Source organism: Parasteatoda tepidariorum, chromosome 7 (genome assembly GCF_043381705.1).
Source record: "Parasteatoda tepidariorum isolate YZ-2023 chromosome 7, CAS_Ptep_4.0, whole genome shotgun sequence".
Taxonomy (NCBI): domain Eukaryota; kingdom Metazoa; phylum Arthropoda; class Arachnida; order Araneae; family Theridiidae; genus Parasteatoda; species Parasteatoda tepidariorum.
Genome location: NC_092210.1, coordinates 88,487,484 through 88,506,657, shown reverse-complemented (window position 1 = coordinate 88,506,657; position 19,174 = coordinate 88,487,484). Strand labels below are relative to the sequence as shown.

Here is a 19,174-nt window from a genome sequence, read left to right as displayed (position 1 = left end):
ACTAAGAACAGAAATAAATTAAATGTGGAGTTTCGAGGGGATTTAAGATTAAAATTGACCAATTTTGAACCCAATGTAACGAACCTTGCAGAAAAAAAAACACCAGGCACACCCATGTCATTGATTAAGAAGCAATAAATCCGTAGTTACTTTACTTATTATTTCTACTTACTTATAATTACTTATTATTTCATAAATATTAAGGTATTTATATTTCAACATTAATATATTTTTCATAAAACTATTGTTACACTATGTACTATTACTTTAATAAATGTTCAAAATCATAAAATAAATGTACATACACAGTATCTAATAGAGTTTTATTTTAATTAGCAGAAAATTACTTTTATGGGGGTCGATGGAGATTTCGAAAAATTATGTAGGGGTCGATGATCAGAAAAGTTTGGCAACCCCTGGTCTATGTAGTGAAAATCACGTCAACATAACTTAAACGTATCATCTAAAATAAATCTGAGCATGCGCAGTTGCCTCATTCTTACCTACGGAATTTAACGTAAAAGTGAGAAATCTCCCTTTTTTTTAAATAGAAAAAGCTTATAACATTTAGACATATTTGAACATCTTGTAACTACATTTTATTTCGAAGCAGTTTCATATTGAATTAAACTTTTAACTTTATAATTACACGAGTACGATTTTTTTTAATTAAAATGTATGATGCATTGCAATTGGAAAAAGAAAAAAAAAAAGCAATGCAAGTGGAAGTTTTTCCGGGAAACGCGTTTTTATTTCAATTGCGCGACACCATGCTAGTTCAGGTATAATTAATTATTTAACTAGAAGACACCACACCCTGCTGGCCGGGATAGCCTGGTCGGTAGGGCGCTGGGCCCATGTCCGAGAGTTCGTGGCTTTGAAACCCGCCGGCCGAAGACTCCCCGTGTTATAAAGTGACTGATGCACGTTAAATCTGTCGAATCGCGAAAGTCCTCCATGTTCCCATAACAAATCAATACGTCGGGGGTACTGGATTGGAGATCGATCGCTCTCTGGTTCAGGTCAAAATTACGATCTGTGGATGAATGAATGGATGTATGAATTTGTCCGCCCTATAAACGGGTGTGGCATAAGTCGAATTCTTGGCCACAGATGGCGCCACTGGAAAACAAGAACAATCGTACCCCCTCTGCCTAAACAGGCATTCTTCAGGCACAACAACAGCAACCACCCCCTGCTCACTAACGCTCGCCAGCTATGTGATGTGAAAGTTTTATTTTTCGCTTGATATTGAAAAAAAATCATAAGAATCTTGTTAATAGTTAATTAGCGTAATTTATAACCAAATCATTTTTTATTATAAATAGCGATTGCTTCTCACTCATAATTTTTTTAAAAATGTCTATAAAACAGGTAATTTTTTTTATAAAGTGTATCAATATTTAAATTTCCCGTACGCACACATTTTGTTAAACGTTAATCGTAGCGATATGAACAGCTACGTAGATTTGAAAAATATTCAATTGGACTTGGAAAGAAGAAAAAAAAGATTAAATACAGAATGTGCAACACATTGATAAGAAGTAATTTTACTTATTGACACTATATAATGATTACCTTATCATATGAAACTGTTCAAATTGTAAACAGTTTTTATTTCTATCGAGCTTCTTATAATTTAAAAAAAAAATTCGATACAAATGATAAGATTTATATGGGGCAACATCAAATCACTCACTCTCTTCTTTTATTGTATTTATTCATTTTTTTAAACATCAAGAAAACTTATAAAAGAAGATTTCGGAAGAGATAAAGTTTTCTGCAACAATGGACCAAAAAAGAGAAAGCTCTCGAGAAAAAAGCACTTGAAATTGTAATAATTTTTTTAAAAAAAATATTTATTTTGAAAATAAAATTGCGATAAGTGCGTCAAATTTAAAACTTTTAATGCATTACTGGGGTCTGTAGAGCTGTTCACATGGCATTTTTTACTGCAGGTTTAACAGTAATAATTCACCAACTGAATATAGAATCTTTTTTATTCCATCGTACTCAATGTACATTTTTCTACTCACCAAAGTAATTTCGATGCTCTAAGTCTGATGCTTTTTCCGCAGCAAAACAAAATGTAGCGTAAAGTTGAACACCCAAAACAGAGGCGGTAACGATTTCTTACTATTCTTTAAGCGCTATGTTATAATTTTCTTAGGTGCTGTTCTTTTTTTCTTACAAAACTTTTTTTCAGTATGGTATATACTGAGCCGCGATGGCTCAGGGGATAGAGCGTTCGCCTTCCAATGAGGTGAACCGGGATTCTGGTCGGATGGCTGGTCGATACGAATTCCGCATCCGGTTTGCACCGACCACAGTGATGACGCGAAATATCCTCAGTGGTAGACGGATCATGGGTTAGAGTCCCCTTGCCATCAGGCTAACCTTGGGAGGCTCTCGTGGTCTTCCTCTCCATGCAACGCAAATGCGGGTTAGCTCCATCAAGAAATTCTCCACGAAGGCAATTTCTCCCAATACTCGATCCAGGAGTTCCCTTGTCTTCTGGATTGGGTTCAAAATTACAGGGCTACGGAGTTGAACATTAGTAGCCGTAAATCCATAAAATTGGATCAGCTGTTCAACGACGGTTATAAAATAAAATATGGTATATACTTTTTCTCGTGTCGTAGGAGCAAAACAAACGCGCTTCTTAAGACTATACTAATGCATTGCCAAAATAAAAAAAGGAACAATTCATAGTGAGTCGAACTGATAAATATGCTTGGCAACAGTGTGACATATAAAGTTAATTATGTAATGTTTATGAAGTTAATTATGTAAAACAGAGGTATATTGTGGAGTAGTGTTTCCAGTATTGAATGAGTTACGTATGAATCTTTTTACTTTCACATCCCTTCAGATGTAGGCGTTGTAACAATGAATGTTGGGTGTTCGAAAATTCGACCGATTTATTCAGAGGGGGGAATGATATAAGACATTGAAGTTGCAATTACGACTCATTTTCAACAAAACTTCCATCAGCTATATGAATAAAAAATTATAACACATAATAATAGATGGTGTTTCCTACACTAGGGTGCGCTGCAAGCTCTTGACGGCCTATATTTCCGGGTTACTGTTTTTGACGTGCTTTGAAGCCATTGAATCACAACGTGATCATTGTGTTTTGAGACTGTCTTGGGAGTATTTCTTATAGACGTGTATTTGCTATCTGATTTATTATTTGTGTTTAAAGGAAGAATCGTTATTAGAATCATCATTTGAAAAAAATAATCGTTATAAAACACTTCTTACCTTCTTAACAATAAAAAAGAACTGTTATGAAACACTTCTTAACAACAAAAAATAACCGTTATATAACACTTCTTACCTTCTTAACAATAAAAAGGAACCGTTATAAAACACTTCTTACCTTCCTAACAATAAAATGGAACCGTTATAGAACACTTCTTAACAACAAACAATAACCGTTATATAACACTTTTTACCTTCTTAACAATATACAAACTTCGAAATTTAAATCGAAATTACAATTTGTGAAATGAACTTAATCTCGCTGCTCGAACAACATGCTAACATTAGCATATGATAGTGCACGGCTTTCAACAAGATCAAGCAGTAATAAACAAGTAAAATGAGGTTGAATCAAGACTGCCAAAAAAGCGAGTTATTTCTAAATCTAGCTACTATGTCACCTTTTTTAACAATGCATTTATAAATAATTCAAACAAATTTTCACTTCAAATTCATCAGAACTACTTAATATCATTGATATGTTACGAAATTCAGCAGATTTGGGCTCAGAAATTATAAAACTTATTTCTTTTATTAAAAACAAAATTATCTGTTTGAAAACATCGCCTCGCAGAAAAAGCTGTAATAAGCAGCTGTACACTTTCGAACCGAAAGCAAAGGAAATTAAGAGTCCGAGATTGTTGTAGTTGTTGTTTACATTTATGTTGCAAACACCATCCATTTAAAGGTATCAAAATGAAACTAAATAGACTGCTTATATAGCACTTATAGTTTCAATAAAGATTTATATTGAAACTAATAGATAATAGAGACTAAACACATAAAAATGTGTACATGTTGTAAGTGCCAAATTTCTCAAAGAATACTTTTTGTTCTTAATTGCTTTCCAAGACACCTGTTGCACGTACTGGTTTAATGTACAATTCGAATGACACTGGTCCGAAATAAAAGAAATATACATTTTCTTTAACCTGACAGAAAGAATTTACTTCTATTAAAAATTTGGTATTTTATCTTATTGAAAACATGTTGTTACTTATATTTTTTTTTTCAAAAGTAAGTACTGCAGTAAGTGAAAAAAATATTCAGCTACTGTAAAATTTAAAAAATAATTTAGCACAGGTCAATGAAACATGAAATGGCTTCCAACACAGCAGATAGTGCTCGTTGTTGTAGGTACAGGTAAGAATTATATACCCAATTTATATATTTTTGAAGCTTTTAATCTTACCTCTTCAGTTTCTTGGGATTATTAATATCAGTCAAAGATGAGTCTCTTAAAAAATAATGACTTATGGTACATTAAAAAATGTAAATATCCTAATGTATTTTTTTGTACTGGTTAATAAAATTGATATATAAATCTTCCCTTCCATCTCATTAAGTTTGTTTAATAATGCCAATCAAAGTACGGAAGATCCTCGCTTCTCCGAATCTCTTTAATTCAAATACCTCTGTTTCTTTTTCTTCATATAATTGATCAATCTATCTGTTTTACAAAAAAAGTTCTCCCACATCACTATAGCCAAAGCAAAATATATCAATACAATTGACAGTGAAACCAACTAAGAAAATCAATGAAAATCAGGTAACGATTCAGAATTAGCTGCTTTGTAGAAATGGTTATCTTAAAAAAAAAAAAAAAAAAAAAGGAACGACGAAGTACCGTTTTCTAGTAGCAATAGTGCAAGTGAATTTTTAAAAAAATATCTTTTATACATATAAAAGACATGGATTAAATGGCCATCTTAAAATTAAATCTTTTTTAGTACTATAATGAATGAATAAAAGAAATCTCAAGGTTTGGTATTTATTGATGAAAACAGGTATAACATTTGAATATTTTAAAAACGCAACTAATATGGAAATATTTGTTTATACGTCAGGATCAATTTATCTCAGATTATGATGGTCCTGCCATATTCGGAGGGTAGAACACATCAAGCAGTATTATGAAAAACCGGTTAAAACATCATGTGTAGAATCTTCCAATTGTAATTTTTATATCTGTAATATTTCATTTTTAGATTCTACTGCTCGAGTTCCTGTACTGGATACCGCAACTCATCAATAGGTGCCGGACCTCTCGAAGATTTATTTCAAGTATTAAGGCCTAACATCAATGAATCATATGCATCTAAACTTTTTCTTGGTGATTCTGAGAACTTAGCCGCTTTCTCTAATACCGATAACGGTACAGATTATGACTGGCAGCAGTTGACATCAGATGGAGATGATTTTTCTGATTTCATTGACATTCTTCATCAATGGCCGTCTGAGAGTTATCAAGAACCATTTCCAACTTATGATACAAGTATTTATAATTTATTTGAAGATCAATGAAAGAGATTTGTGTGCGATGAAATGGTGTTGGATTTTCTGATTTCATTGACATTCTTCATCAATGGCCGTCTGAGAGTTATCAAGAATCATTTCCAACTTATGATACAAGTGTTTATAATTTATTTGATGATTAATGAAAGAGATTTGTGTGAGATGAAATGGTATTGGATTTTCAGATTTCATCGACATTCCTTACCAGCGGCTGCTGAAAGCTATCAACCACTATTTTCAACGTCTGATATGAAAATCTATACTTTTGTCTGAAGATCATGAAAAGGAATTTATATGTTTCTCTGGCATAAAATGGAATTGAATTTCCGAAATTTCTTTGACATTTTTCATCAAATGCTGTTTGAAAGTTGCTAACAATAGTGAGCGTTCGATGCAAGTAGTTATGAATTGTTTAAAACTCAGTGAAACAGTTTAGTGCTTTTCAACAACATGAAATGGATTTTAATTCTCTGATTTCCTTGGCTTACACTTCGCAATCAATCGTTTAATGGTAACATTTTCTACCCACTATTATTGTTATTTATCATTTATTTAAAGATCAATGAAATAGATTAATGTGTTTCTGAAGAGACATGAAATGCATATGAACTCAGTCAGTGGCGTACGCAGAATTTTTTCAAGGGGGGTGTTCATAATTTTCTGAAACTACTAAAATAAATTCGAGTCTGTAATAAAGCACTATTATTTCCCTAATTTAGACAGCTAGACAATTTTGACTTTTTATTTAGACAGCATTGTTTAGTTAAATTTTGATTTGATTTTTTAAGTTTAAGAACATAATGTAATATCTTCTAAAAAAAAGTCCAATGTCATATGGGTGGGAAGTAACACTTTGAGGGCCACTTTCACATTCATCAGATTTTGTTATGCTAGAAACGTTTTCTTCAACGGAAGTATCACATTTCTGTACGACAGAAAAACTTACATTGGTACTAGATGGTACACCTCACTAATTTCAGGTCGCGGTTTTTTCGCAAAATAATTAAAAATTGTTAAATTCTTGCGTTTTGACATCCTAAAGATCCAAGAACAGCAAATATATATGGATTGGTACAGAAATATCCGCTATGCTATGATCTCAAAGTTTCGAGCTGGAATGAATAACTTCAATGAGCACAGTATCTCCAATGGTATTGTTACTGATTTCTTCACTAGTCGAAATAGTGGCGACGACGGGCTCGGCGATTGTTGTAGTTAATTTACGTCGCACTAGAGTTGCACGATGAGCTATTGGCGACGGTCTGGGAAACACCCCTGAGGATGATCCGAAGACATACCATCACAATTTTGATCCTCTGCACAGAGGGGATGGCACCCCCGCTTCGGTAGCACGACGACCTGCACGCGAAATCGAGCACTTTACTGTAGAACAGTTTAACGAGGACCAATACCGCACACCCTCAGTCCCTACACAGGCTGATACAAGTGGTCACCCACCCGCGCACTTACCGTAGCCAGTGATGCTTGACTTCGGTGATCTGCTGGGAACCGTGTCTTAACGATCAGTCCACTGCGGGACGGTACGGCGATTGACTGAACTTTTTGTTGAGATAAATCAAAACAGATTTAGCGGCAAGCTCCGAAAGACAAGCGGCAGAGATAACTCTTAGTCTGACTAACTAACTCCACTGTACTCCGTTAACCCTTTTATATAATTTTTCACCGCATCTCCAAAATTCTCGAATTGTCTCAAAGACGACAGAACGTCTAGGATTCCAGAATCATCGCGTAAAGAGCTCGCGAATGACAGCCAGTCTCGAAAACTATACTGGTAGGACAGAAAGGAACCAGTCCGTAACAGTATCACGTGAATTTGGTTTCAAAAGTACAACCCTATTATAGTTAATGTTTTTTCAGTATTCTGAGAAATACCGTGACAAAAAAAAAGTAGGCATAAGGCAGATAAAAATATATAGTCTTAAAAAATAATAGCTCGCATAATTTCTACTAAAATTTTTATTTTTGCCATTTTGTCTGAGCTCAAGGGGGTTGTTTAAACCCCTAAACCCCTCCCTTGCGTACGCCACTGAACTCAGTAATTTATTTTAAATGTATTTTTGATATTCTCAAAAGTTATTTTTATCGCCTGAAAAATATTTGTTGTTTATTTGAAAATCAGTTAAAAAATTTACTACTGATTTTCTTAAAAATAACAGGCGATTTTTTTAAAAAAATAGAAGATATAGAAATAAATGTACAATTAGCTGCATTTTTTTTTAATGAAACGAGTTGATATATTCTTACAAACTTTTTAAAATTATTCAGAGTTTGTTTATAGGTGGCACTACTGTCGGAAAAAACGAAACAATATTTTTTACAGCAATGACGCCATTCCAACAGAAATATTTGCTGGAGCATCAATTGATTTGTCCTCAACTCAGCCAACATGTTGTAACAAATGCTGGCTTTTCGAATAAATGTTTTACAATTTGTCTCAATTATCAGCGCCATCTGCTTATGACTTCTGTAGCTAACATTAAACTTTGGAGGTTATGAAATCAATGGTTTCTGAAGGTTCAACATAGTAAACCGTGCATATCTGCCTCCTTCCTTTTTTTTAAAATTGGATTTTAAGTCATCGCTCATTTATAGGGCACGAGCTATGTTTCTAGTCACATATTTAAGAAAGATGATTTGTTTGATTTCACCATCCAACTCCCTCCCTTTTTAAGAAAAATTCTGTCAGGAATAATATTGCTTTTAGAATTTAAAAATAGAAGAGAATTAAAAATTTTTGGTCACTAGTAAAATTTTTTAAAATTACACATTATACCTGAGAAAAAGGCTGATTGTAGAATTATTTTATAATATCTAAACGCGAAAACAGGATTTAATTTTTGTTTTTCGGTATATTTAGTCCACCTTTGCAATACAGGCAAAGTGGGACAGGTTTTTTCGAAAGAAGAAACATCAAAGAAGACCAAAAAAAAGTTTAGCGAATTACCTCGTGAAACTTTTTGGAATTAAGTTTCGAAAGTCATTCAAACATTGTGAAATGTTAAATGATAAGATATAAATTATAAGTTTGTCACGAGTAGTAACTAATCCAACAAATTGAAAAATTTTACTATAATTTCAGACAAATTACTTTGATAAAAATGTAACAGTAAGGTGAAATTCCTATATATATTTCTGAAATAAAAATTTAAAGATTACATTTAAAAAAAAAAAAATGTAAACATATTTTTCATTACATTGTACTCTTGTCGGTCCAAAAAGTAAATTATAATGTTTGGAATAATTATCAATACTTAATTTGGGCTTTATTAAAACTGCCTACACATATTTTAGTTGAAAATTTAATTTTTGACTTTTGGCCTAAGATCATGGTCTTCTGGTCCACAGTGAAGTGGTAGGTAAAAAAAGAATATGTAAACGTGTTATTAGTATCTTTCCTCCCAGTAAAACATGAAGTGAGTTACAGTATACGCTGTTTAGTACGACCTAATTACAGCGGCCTATCCATTACAACGATTGATGCGTGATGTCCCGTTTGCTATTTCATAGAAGCAATGTTATTTTAATGCCGATTAGAATATGCACTGAAACGCGCATTCCAATACAACGACCTAAATGTAGTCATTTAATTTAGAAATTGTTTTAAAGAAATTATTTAAACCCTTATTTCTTTTGATATTACCGCACATTAAATGTAAAGAAGTGATAGAAGAGGGGCATATGAGCAATTCTACAAATAAACGCCAGTTAGGCGGCCAAAAAAAAATTTAAAAAAATTTGGAGGGCACACTATTTCTACATGAATTTTCTTCTTCCTTACACCCTAAAAAGGCGAGAAAAAATCGTGAACATGAAATTTTTTCTTTGTGACATACTTTAAATGTGACATACTCTTTCTGACATACTCAGATAAATCTGAGCCGTTTATTCAGATAAAACGATTTTTACATAAATATAATATTATTATAATGTTTTTCTAAAATGTATTTATAGAGATTTCATAGTATAAGATTATATTTTANATGAGACAATTACAATAACTAATAGTCTGCATTGAAGTAATAAAATACCGATTTTTCTATAGATTTAATTATTTTTTATCTCTCACAGGACCTTCTATGGGCCGAAACGAATGCTACCCCCTAAAATTATTCCTCATAAGGCATACATCCCACTAGTTTATTTCAAAATTGGAGAGTCACACTTCCCTAGTTTCCCTTGTCAGTGGATTGGTTGTTCAACTCCGGAAAGTGGTAACCTAAATTATGAAGAAAAGTGAGAGTAGTTTACCACGATAGAAAAATACTAAAATCAGTTTTATGTTGATATATATTTTTTTAAATTAAAAAAAAAGTTTATTTTTGTATGAAACTGCTAAATTTTGATGTAAAAATTTAAAATAATTTATGTGTTAATGTTCAGCTCACGCCTATGAATCGTTTTTGAACATTTTTTGGAGTAGCAAACGCAGATAAAACTTGATGACAGTTTGCTCCAAATTGAATTTGTTGAGCCGTGGTAGCTCAGAGGATAGAGCATTCTCCTTTCAATGAAGTGAACCGGGTTCGAATCCCAGCGTTAGCCGGTCGATACGAATTCCGCACCCTGCTCGCACTGACCACAGTGCCGACATAAAATATCCTCAGTGGTAGACGGATCAGTCCCCTTAACATCAGGCGTCGTGGGAGGTTTTTATGATTTTCTTCTATTTGTAACGTAAATGTGGGTTAGTTCCATCAAAAAGTCCACCACGAAGGCAAATGTCTCCCAATATTTGATCCCGAAGTTCTCTTGTCTTCTGGATTGAGTTCAATATTACAAGACTATGGAGTTTATTGCTTGAATATAAGCCTAAATATATGTTTAGTTATTTTAGCTTATCAAACAAAATTATATTCGCCGAAAACATTAAAAATTCTTCATAAAAACGCGCAAACACTACGTACAAAAATCATTTAAAATTCTCAAGAAATGTATTAATCCAAAATTATTCATCGTATAATTTTATTGCATCATTTTTTTTTCGAAATTTTTTTTTCAGAGCTCTTAAAAGTTATCAAGTTCTGTTTTTTATTATCTATTAAAGCAACGCCTTTATTTGTGAACTTTTTTCAAAAGAAGAGTATTGTCTTATGATACTGTATCAGCTTGAGTTTTTTTAATAACAAAAAAGTCATGAAGAAAACTATAATCAGTAATTTAACTTAAAATCCAGATGGCGAGGGAAAAGTCCCCTTAAAGGTTGACTTATAGATTAAAGAATTTTTTTCCCAAAACTTAAAAAAAAAAAAAAAAAATCAAGTTTTTTGATTGGTTGATTTATTTTTCTAGCAATGCATGTTGATTCTACTGATACTTCGGCATCTTCCGTGAGTTCACCAACGCCACAACACCGTGACGGGTTGGAGACAATAAACATATTATCATTTCTTAACCGTATTACTGATGAGTTAAGCTTTCATTTCAAACGAAATGCTGTGAAAGAAGGATACTGCGATAACATCTACGATCAGGTTTTTTTCACACCATCATCCGGATCATTGTCTTACTATAAAGATTTGGTAGCACAATCATCAAATAGCTCTGCAGAAGTGGAGTTACCTAATCAAGCACAGCAATTCAAAAAAACTGTGACAGAACAAAAAATGTAAGTAATAGTTGAATACATTAGGGAGATTTTGCAAATTTACGTTAGTTTCCGTACGCAAGATTTAAATAACTGCTTATGCGCACTTCTAGTGCACATGCGTCAGTTCTGGTGAAATGCGCATGCGCCAGTGAAAAAATATCAAACTTGCGCAAGTGAAAATAAGAGATTTTTCAAAAATCCGTTAGCTAACGAAGTGGAATATCATTGTACTGGGTTTAGACTATATTTGTACTGGGTTTAGACTATATTTTTTTAGAGCTGTAGTAGTTTTGTAGTTTTTATTTACGTCGCATTAGAGCTGCACAATGGGCTATTGGCGACGGTCTGGGAAACATCCCTGAGGATGATCCGAAGACATGCCATCACAATTTTGATCCTCTGCAGAGGGGATGGAATCCCCGCTTCGGTAGCCCAACGACCTGCACGTGAAGTCGAGCACTTTACGGTAGAACAGCTTAACGAGGACCAATACCGTGCGCCCTTGGTGCCTACGTAGACTGATCCAAGTGGTCACCCACCCGCACAGTGACCGTATCCAGTGATGCTTGACTTCGGTGATCTGCTGGGAACCGTGTCTTAACAATCAGTCCACTGCGGGACTTTACTGAAGGTGAAACTGCGGATCTGTGAACAGAAAATTTGGTAGAGAATAGATTTTGAGGAATTAGGCGATAAAGAATGCAGCTTATCATTATTATTATTAATATTTAAAAATATTACTGAACTTCTGTTGATTATTTAACTTTTTTTAACTGAATTGTATAGTTAAAATAAATATAATGTATAATTTTGAAATAACGAAAATTTATCCAGTTTCTTATGGAACTAGAGCAATTAAACAACCATAATGTTAAACAAAAACTAATAAAATTATTTTTTTTTTATTTAAGGAACCAATGTAAGATCACACGATTCATTTCTAAATTTCATCAATACATTTCTCCAAATTCGCATTTCTTGGCCAATTTTAGTTCGGAGGTAGGCAAAAACAGAACATTTAAGAGCTATAAAACAGCTTGTAGCTTTGTCGTATGTAGTAAAAATCACGCCAACATAACATAAAGAAGCGTAGCATCTAAAACAGAAAGCTAAAACAGAAAGCTAAAGCAGTAGCTTCATTCTTACGTACGGAATCTGACGTAAAAGTGAGAAATTTTCCTTTTTTTTTTAAACAGAAAAAGCTTATAACATTTTGATATATTTGGACATCTTGTGACTACACTTTATTTTGGGACAGCTTCATATTGAATTTAACTTTTAACTTTATAATTACACGAGTACAATTCTTTAATTAAAATGTATGATGACGTGCAATTGAAAAAAAAATAAACAATACAAGTGTAAGTTTTTCCAGCTGTGTGCATACTATGTGCTGGCCGGGATAGCCTGGTCGGTAGGGCGATGGGCCCATGTCCGAGAGTTCGTGGGTTCGAACCCCGACGGCCGTAGACCCCCCGTGTAGTAAAGTGACTGATGCACGTTAAATCTGTCGAGTCGCAAAAGTCCTCCATGTTCCCATAACAAATCAATACCTCTGGGGGTACTGGATTGGATATCGATCGTTCTCTGATTCAGGTCAAAATTACGATCTGTGGATGATTGAATGGATGTATGAATGGGTCCGACCTATAAACGGGTGTGGCATAAGTCGAATTCTTGGCCATAGATGGCGCCACTGGAAAACAAGAACATTCGTAGCCCCTCTGCCTAAACAGGCATACGTCAAGCACAACAACCACCCCCTGCTCACTAACGCTCGCCAGCTAAGTGCAACACAATAATAAGAAGTTATTTTACTTATTGTCACTATATAACGATTACCTTATATAAAACTGTTCAAATTGTAAACAGTTTTTATTTCTATCGAGCTTTTAATATTTTTGAAAATATTTGATACAAATGATAAGATTTATATGAGGCAGGATCAAATCACTCACTCTCCTCTTTTATTGTACTCATTCATTTTTTTTTTTAAACATCGAATCAAGCGAGAGCTTATGAAAGAAGATTTCGGTTTCTACAACAATGGACCAAAAAAAGAGAAAACTCTCGAAAAAAGCACTTAAAATTGTAACAACTTTGAAAAAAAAATATTAATTTTGAAAATAAAATTGCGATAAGTGCGCCAAATTTCAAATCTTTTAATGCATTTCTGTGGACTGTAGAGCGGTCTGCAAAGTATTTTTTACTACATGTTTAACAGTAATATTTCATAAACTGAATATAGAATGTTTTTTATTCCATCGTACTCATTGAGCATTTTTCTACTCGCTTTGTAATTTCATATCTCTAAATCTGATACTTTTTCCGCAGCAAAACAAAATGTAATGTAAAGTTGAACACCCAAAACAGCGGCGGTAACGATTTCTTAATATTCTTTAAGCGTAATGTTATCATTTTCTTAGGTACTGTTTTTTTTTTTTTTTTCAAAACTTGTTTCCGTGTGGTATATACTCTTTTTCGTGTCGTAGGAGCGAAACAAACGCGCTTGTTAAGACTATACTAATACATTGTCAAAATAAAAAAAAAAGAACAATTCATAGTGAGTCGAACTGATAAATATGTATAGTAACAGTGTGACATATAATGTAGGAGGAAATTATGCAAAACCGATGAAGTTGTTTGCGCAGTATTGAATGATATTATGGGCGAATCTTTTTACTTTCACATCGCTTCAGATGTAGGCGTTGTGACAATGAAAGTAGGGTGTTCGAAAAATCGACCGATATATTTAAACGGGGAATGACATAAGATATTGAAGTTGCAATTACGACTCATTCTCAACGAAACTTCTATCAGCTTAACTCATATGAAAAAAAAAAATTATAACACATAATAATAGATGGTGTTTTCTACACTAGGGTGCGCTGCTAGCTCTGACGGAGTTCCGTTTTCTAGTAGAAATAGTGCAAGTGAATTTTTAAAAAAAATTTCTTTTATATATAAAAAAAAATTAAAAAGACATGTAATCAATCGCCATATTAAAATTTAATCTTATTTAGGACTATCATGAATGAAAAAAGCTATCTCAAGGTTCAGTATTTATTGATGAAAACAGATATAACATTCGAATATTATAAAAACGAAGCTAATATTTCTTGATAGGTCCGAATCAATTTATCTCAGATTATGATGGTCCTGCCATATTCGGAGAGTAGAACACATCAAACAATATTATGAAAAACAGGTGAAAACATCATTTGTAGAATCTTTCAATTGTAATTTTGATATCTTTAATATTTCATTTTAAGATTCTACTGCTCGAGTTCCTGTACTGGATACCGCAACTCATCAATCGGTGCCGGACCTCTCGAAGATTTATTTCAAGTATTAAGGCCTAACATCAACGAATCATATGCATCTAAACTTTTCCTTGGTGATTCTGCGAACTTAGCTGCTTTCTCAAATACCGATAACGGTGCAGATTATGACTGGCAACAGTTGACATCAGATGGAGATGATTTTTCGGATTTCATTGACATTCTTCGTCAATGGCCGTCTGAGAGTTATCAAGAACCATTTCCAACTTATGATACAAGTGTTTATAATTTATTTGATGATTAAAGAAGGAGATTTGTGTGAGATGAAATGGTGTTGGATTTTCAGATTTCATCGTCATTCATTACCAGCTGCTGCTGAAAGCTATCAACCACTATTTTCAACGTCTGATATGAACATCTATACTTTTGTCTGAAGATCATGAAAAGGAATTTATATGTTTCTATGGCATAAAATGAAATTGAATTTCCGAATTTCTTAGGCATTTTTCATCAAAGACTGTTTGAAAGTTGTTGGCTGTTGAAAATTCAGTGAAAGAGTTTAGTGCTTTTCAACAACATGAAATGGATTTCAATTTTCTGATTTCCTTGACTTACACTTCGCAATTGACCGTTTATAATAGTAACATTTTCTAGCCACTAGTTCGGATATTTATCATTTATTTAAAGATCAATGAAATAGATCAATGTGTTTCTGTATAGACATAAAATGCATATGATCTCAGTAATTTATTCGAAATATATTTTTGATATTCCTGAAAAGCTATTTTCATCGCCTGAGAAATTCTTGTTTATTTGAAAATCAGTTTAAAAATTTAGTACTGGTTTTCTTAAAAATGACAGACGATTTTTTAAAAAAATAGAAGATATCGAAATAAATGTACAATTAGCTGCGTTTTTTTTTTAATGAAACGAGTTGATATATTCTTACAAACTTTTTAAAATTATTCAGAGTTTGTTTATAGGTGGCACTACTGTCGGAAAAAACGAAACAATATTTTTTACAGCAATGACGCCATTCCAACAGAAATATTTGCTGGAGCATCACTTATTGATTTGTCCTCAACCAACATATCGTAACAAATGCTGGTTATTCGAATATCGTAACAAATGCTGGTTATTCGAATAAATAAATGTTTTAAAATTTGTCTCAGTTATCAGCGCCATCTACTTATGACTTCTGTAACTGACACTAAAATTTGGAGGTTAAAAAATGAATGGTTTCCTAGGGTTCAACACAGTAAACCGTGCATATCTGCCTCCTTTCTTTTTTCTTTATTGGATTTTTTAAAATCATCGCTAATTTATAGGACGCGAGCTATGTTTCTAGTCACATATTTAAAAGAGATGATTTGTCGTATTTCATCATCCCACTCCTTACCTTTTTAAGAAAAAATTCTGTCATGAATAATATTGCTTTTAGAATTTGAAAATAGAATAGAATTAAAAAATTTTGGTGACTAGTAAAATTTTTTAAAAATTAAAATTGCACGTTTTACCTGAGAAAAAGGCTGATTGTAGTATTATTTCATAATATCTCTTAGCACATTATTATGTGTGAGAAAGCACTTATGTAAAAAGTTATTTTTAAAGCTTTCTTAAATTTATTTAAACATTAAAAAATATTCAATAATGATCTGAACTTGGAGATGTTACCACTCTAACAAATTTCTTATATCAAAGAAGAAAAAAAAAGCAGCGCATTATTTTTAATAACAGCTTCACTACATAATGTGTGATAAAATGGCCATAGTGAAAAATATGGTTATAAAAATGTTTTTGAATTATATTTTTAGCTCTCAAAAAAGAGTTCGACAATAATTCCGACTTTTCTCCAACGAGTTCAGAATGTCAAGGAAATAATTTCAACGTATTTTATTTCAGAAAAATAATGCAAGTAAGGGATTGCTGTGTTTTAATACAAAGTTGCTACTTTTAAAGCAATTCCAGTACTTTTATTTTCCTTTAACAACAGCCTTAAATTAAACTATACAGAAATACTTTTATAGTTCTCTGCAGTTTATATAAGTATTAAAATAGTTATAAAACTCATTATTAAAATTTCTTCTTGTTCCAATAGATCAGGGTTTCTTAACCTGTGGTTCATGAATCCCTAAAAGGGGTTCATGAGTTATATTTTGGGGGTCCGCTGACTACTCCTAATTTTTAAAACGTTTGGAAGCCTACCCATTGCTTGTAAAGCGAGTTATGGCAGCTATAATTCCGTTTGCTACAGTGTATCTTTGCGAAGCGGGATTTTCCACAATTGTGACGAAAAAACATAACATCGAAATCGATTGAATGTTGAACATGATATGCCCGTTTGCTTTGTTGAAAACCATCCCCCAATTCAATTTGTTAAGTAAGGAAAAGCAGCAGCAACCTTCACATTAAAAATTTTAATTTTAAAAATTTTGTATACTATTAAAATAATAAGATTAAATGTTTTCTAATAATTGAAATTTTTTGCAATTATTTTTTTCATAGGGGGGAGGTCCGTGACTTCTTAAAAATTTTTAAAAGGGGTCCATTATATCAAAAAGGTTAAAGAACGCTGCAATAGATGAATAAAATTGGAATTAACAATTTGTTAAGACTAGTTTATTTCCAGATTTCTTTCATATAATCGCAAATTTAAAATTCATTATTAAAATGTTTTGTTGTTTCAATCGATCATTAAATTTGAATTAGAATTTTAAAGTTTATTTTTAAACATCGTTTATGTAATTTCAAATCTAAACTTAGCATAAAAATGGATTTTTTGTTCCATTAGATCAAAATTTGAATTAGTAATTTAATAAAAGTTCGTGTTTATTTTCCTTTTTAAGTGATTGCAAATTTAAAAACCATAAGCAAAAGGCAAATATGGTTGTGCAGTTCATGAATGATTAGATGCCATTAATAATTGACCATTAGTTAAAATAGTTATTTAATTAACTAGTGATTTGGTTACTGAAATTTCTTTGTACAACATTCATAAAACAACATTTTTATGAAAGAAGAAAAAACTGATTCAAAGAAAGACACAAACGCTTCCAAAATCAAATTATCCCTTAACAACCTCTTAAGAAAAGTCTGAGAGAATAAAATAAGAAATCGAAAAAGTTTTAAGGATCAGTTTTTATCTAGTGTGAAAAATATAATATTTTGTGGCAATCAAAAAATATCGTTTTCACACTGTTTAGTTAGATCTGAAATCTCATTCAGATTTAATTGTTATATACTCAAGTGGTAGCTAAAAAAAGAATATATAAACGTGCTATTACTATTTTTCTTTACTATTTTATTACTATTTTTTAAGTGGTTTATTTTCAAAAAAAAATATGGGTGTTCACCGTATTTTCTTTTATGCGTGTTATTTCTTAAAAACTGCAAACCTGAACCAACATTTAATTTTTCATCCATGAAATATTATTTTAGGTGAAACTTTTAAGTAGAAAATAATTATTTTAGTACAATCTTTCTGTTGCCGATTTCTTATTAGCATAAAGCATTGCTTTGTTAAAATTTATCAAGTATTGTTTTCAGCTACGAAGTTTTTGAGCACTACTCCCCTGAAAATGTCCATTTTCGAGTGGACCACGAAGATATGTCGACCGTATTAACTTATCAGCAGGCATGCCTATGCATTTTTAAAAATTAATAACTAAGTTATTAATTAAGAATATTTAAGAATAATTAAGACTCTTAGTTACTAATTTAGAATATTTGTAGCTACGAAAAAATAATTAAAATATTTTTAAGAAATATATCTAAATGATAAAAATTTCAGGGTGTTATTTTGAAACTGATATGTTAGATGAAATTGAACTTTTCTTGCTACTGTTTGCTATCAGTTTTTGAAGGTGTAGATCTCTCACATAGCTTATTTGCTAAAAGGTTAAAGGACTGTACAGAAAACGACAGAAATAACGGTAAAATTTCAGTGCGTAGTCAAGAACTTTTGTAAACTATCAACTACTTTTGAACTAATCCCAAGAAACTGAACCAGTAAGTCGATTAAAAACCTCCTCTCCCGTTTTGGTTTCAAAGTGATTTTTAGACCTGTTAACAAAATCAAATTTTAATCTCTTAAGGAACCTATTAGCTTTGATAATCGCTGGACCACATTTCTTGTCAGTGCCGCACATCGGGCAAATTAAACGCGCTTTGAAATTTAGACTTAAGAAACACAATAGATAGGTCCGTTATCGAGAATACAATAAATAATCAATCTTGGACACAAATTCACTTTCGACTATGCCAAAATTATTTCCACCTCAGGCATATCAGCCTTAGAATCTTGTTTTATTCATTTAAATGCTGATTCTTTTGTTAACGACATTAGTTAATCACTACCTTCCCATGGTGCGTGGAAATGCATTTTACTCTGAGTTGCTCCTCTCAGCCACTGTGGTTTTCTTTGTTTTGTTTTTTCATCTTTATTTTTAATCACTCTCTGCTACCGAGATTTTTATAGTTTAGCTTTTCACCTTTATTTTCCATGCTTCTTAGGGCAACTTAACGTTTTTTTAAAAATTTCAAATCACTTTTGTTTTCGTTTTTTTTCATTCACGGCTGGCAAATCTTAAAAATGGGTGCTTATTTTTGACCGCTTGAAACATGTCGACTGTTATTTGCTATACTTTTTGAAGTTTTTTAATCAGGCAACACTTTTATCATGTCTATTTCTTTTATTAGTGGTTTCAAACGAAATGACGTAACA

General features: G+C 32.3%; 1 protein-coding gene across 1 annotated transcript in view; it reads left to right on the top strand.

Moving 5' to 3' along the window:
- Positions 1 to 15,372, top strand: part of LOC107449232 (uncharacterized) — a 20,491-nt gene extending 5,119 nt beyond the window's left edge. Inside the window, exons 2-3 of the mRNA XM_043042930.2 lie at positions 10,873 to 11,188; positions 14,443 to 15,372. Of these exons, the coding sequence (XP_042898864.1) occupies positions 10,875 to 11,188; positions 14,443 to 14,755 (627 nt within the window). The 5' untranslated portion in view covers positions 10,873 to 10,874 and the 3' untranslated portion in view covers positions 14,756 to 15,372. The remainder of the gene's footprint in view (positions 1 to 10,872; positions 11,189 to 14,442) is intronic.
- The last annotated feature ends 3,802 nt before the right edge of the window (positions 15,373 to 19,174 follow it).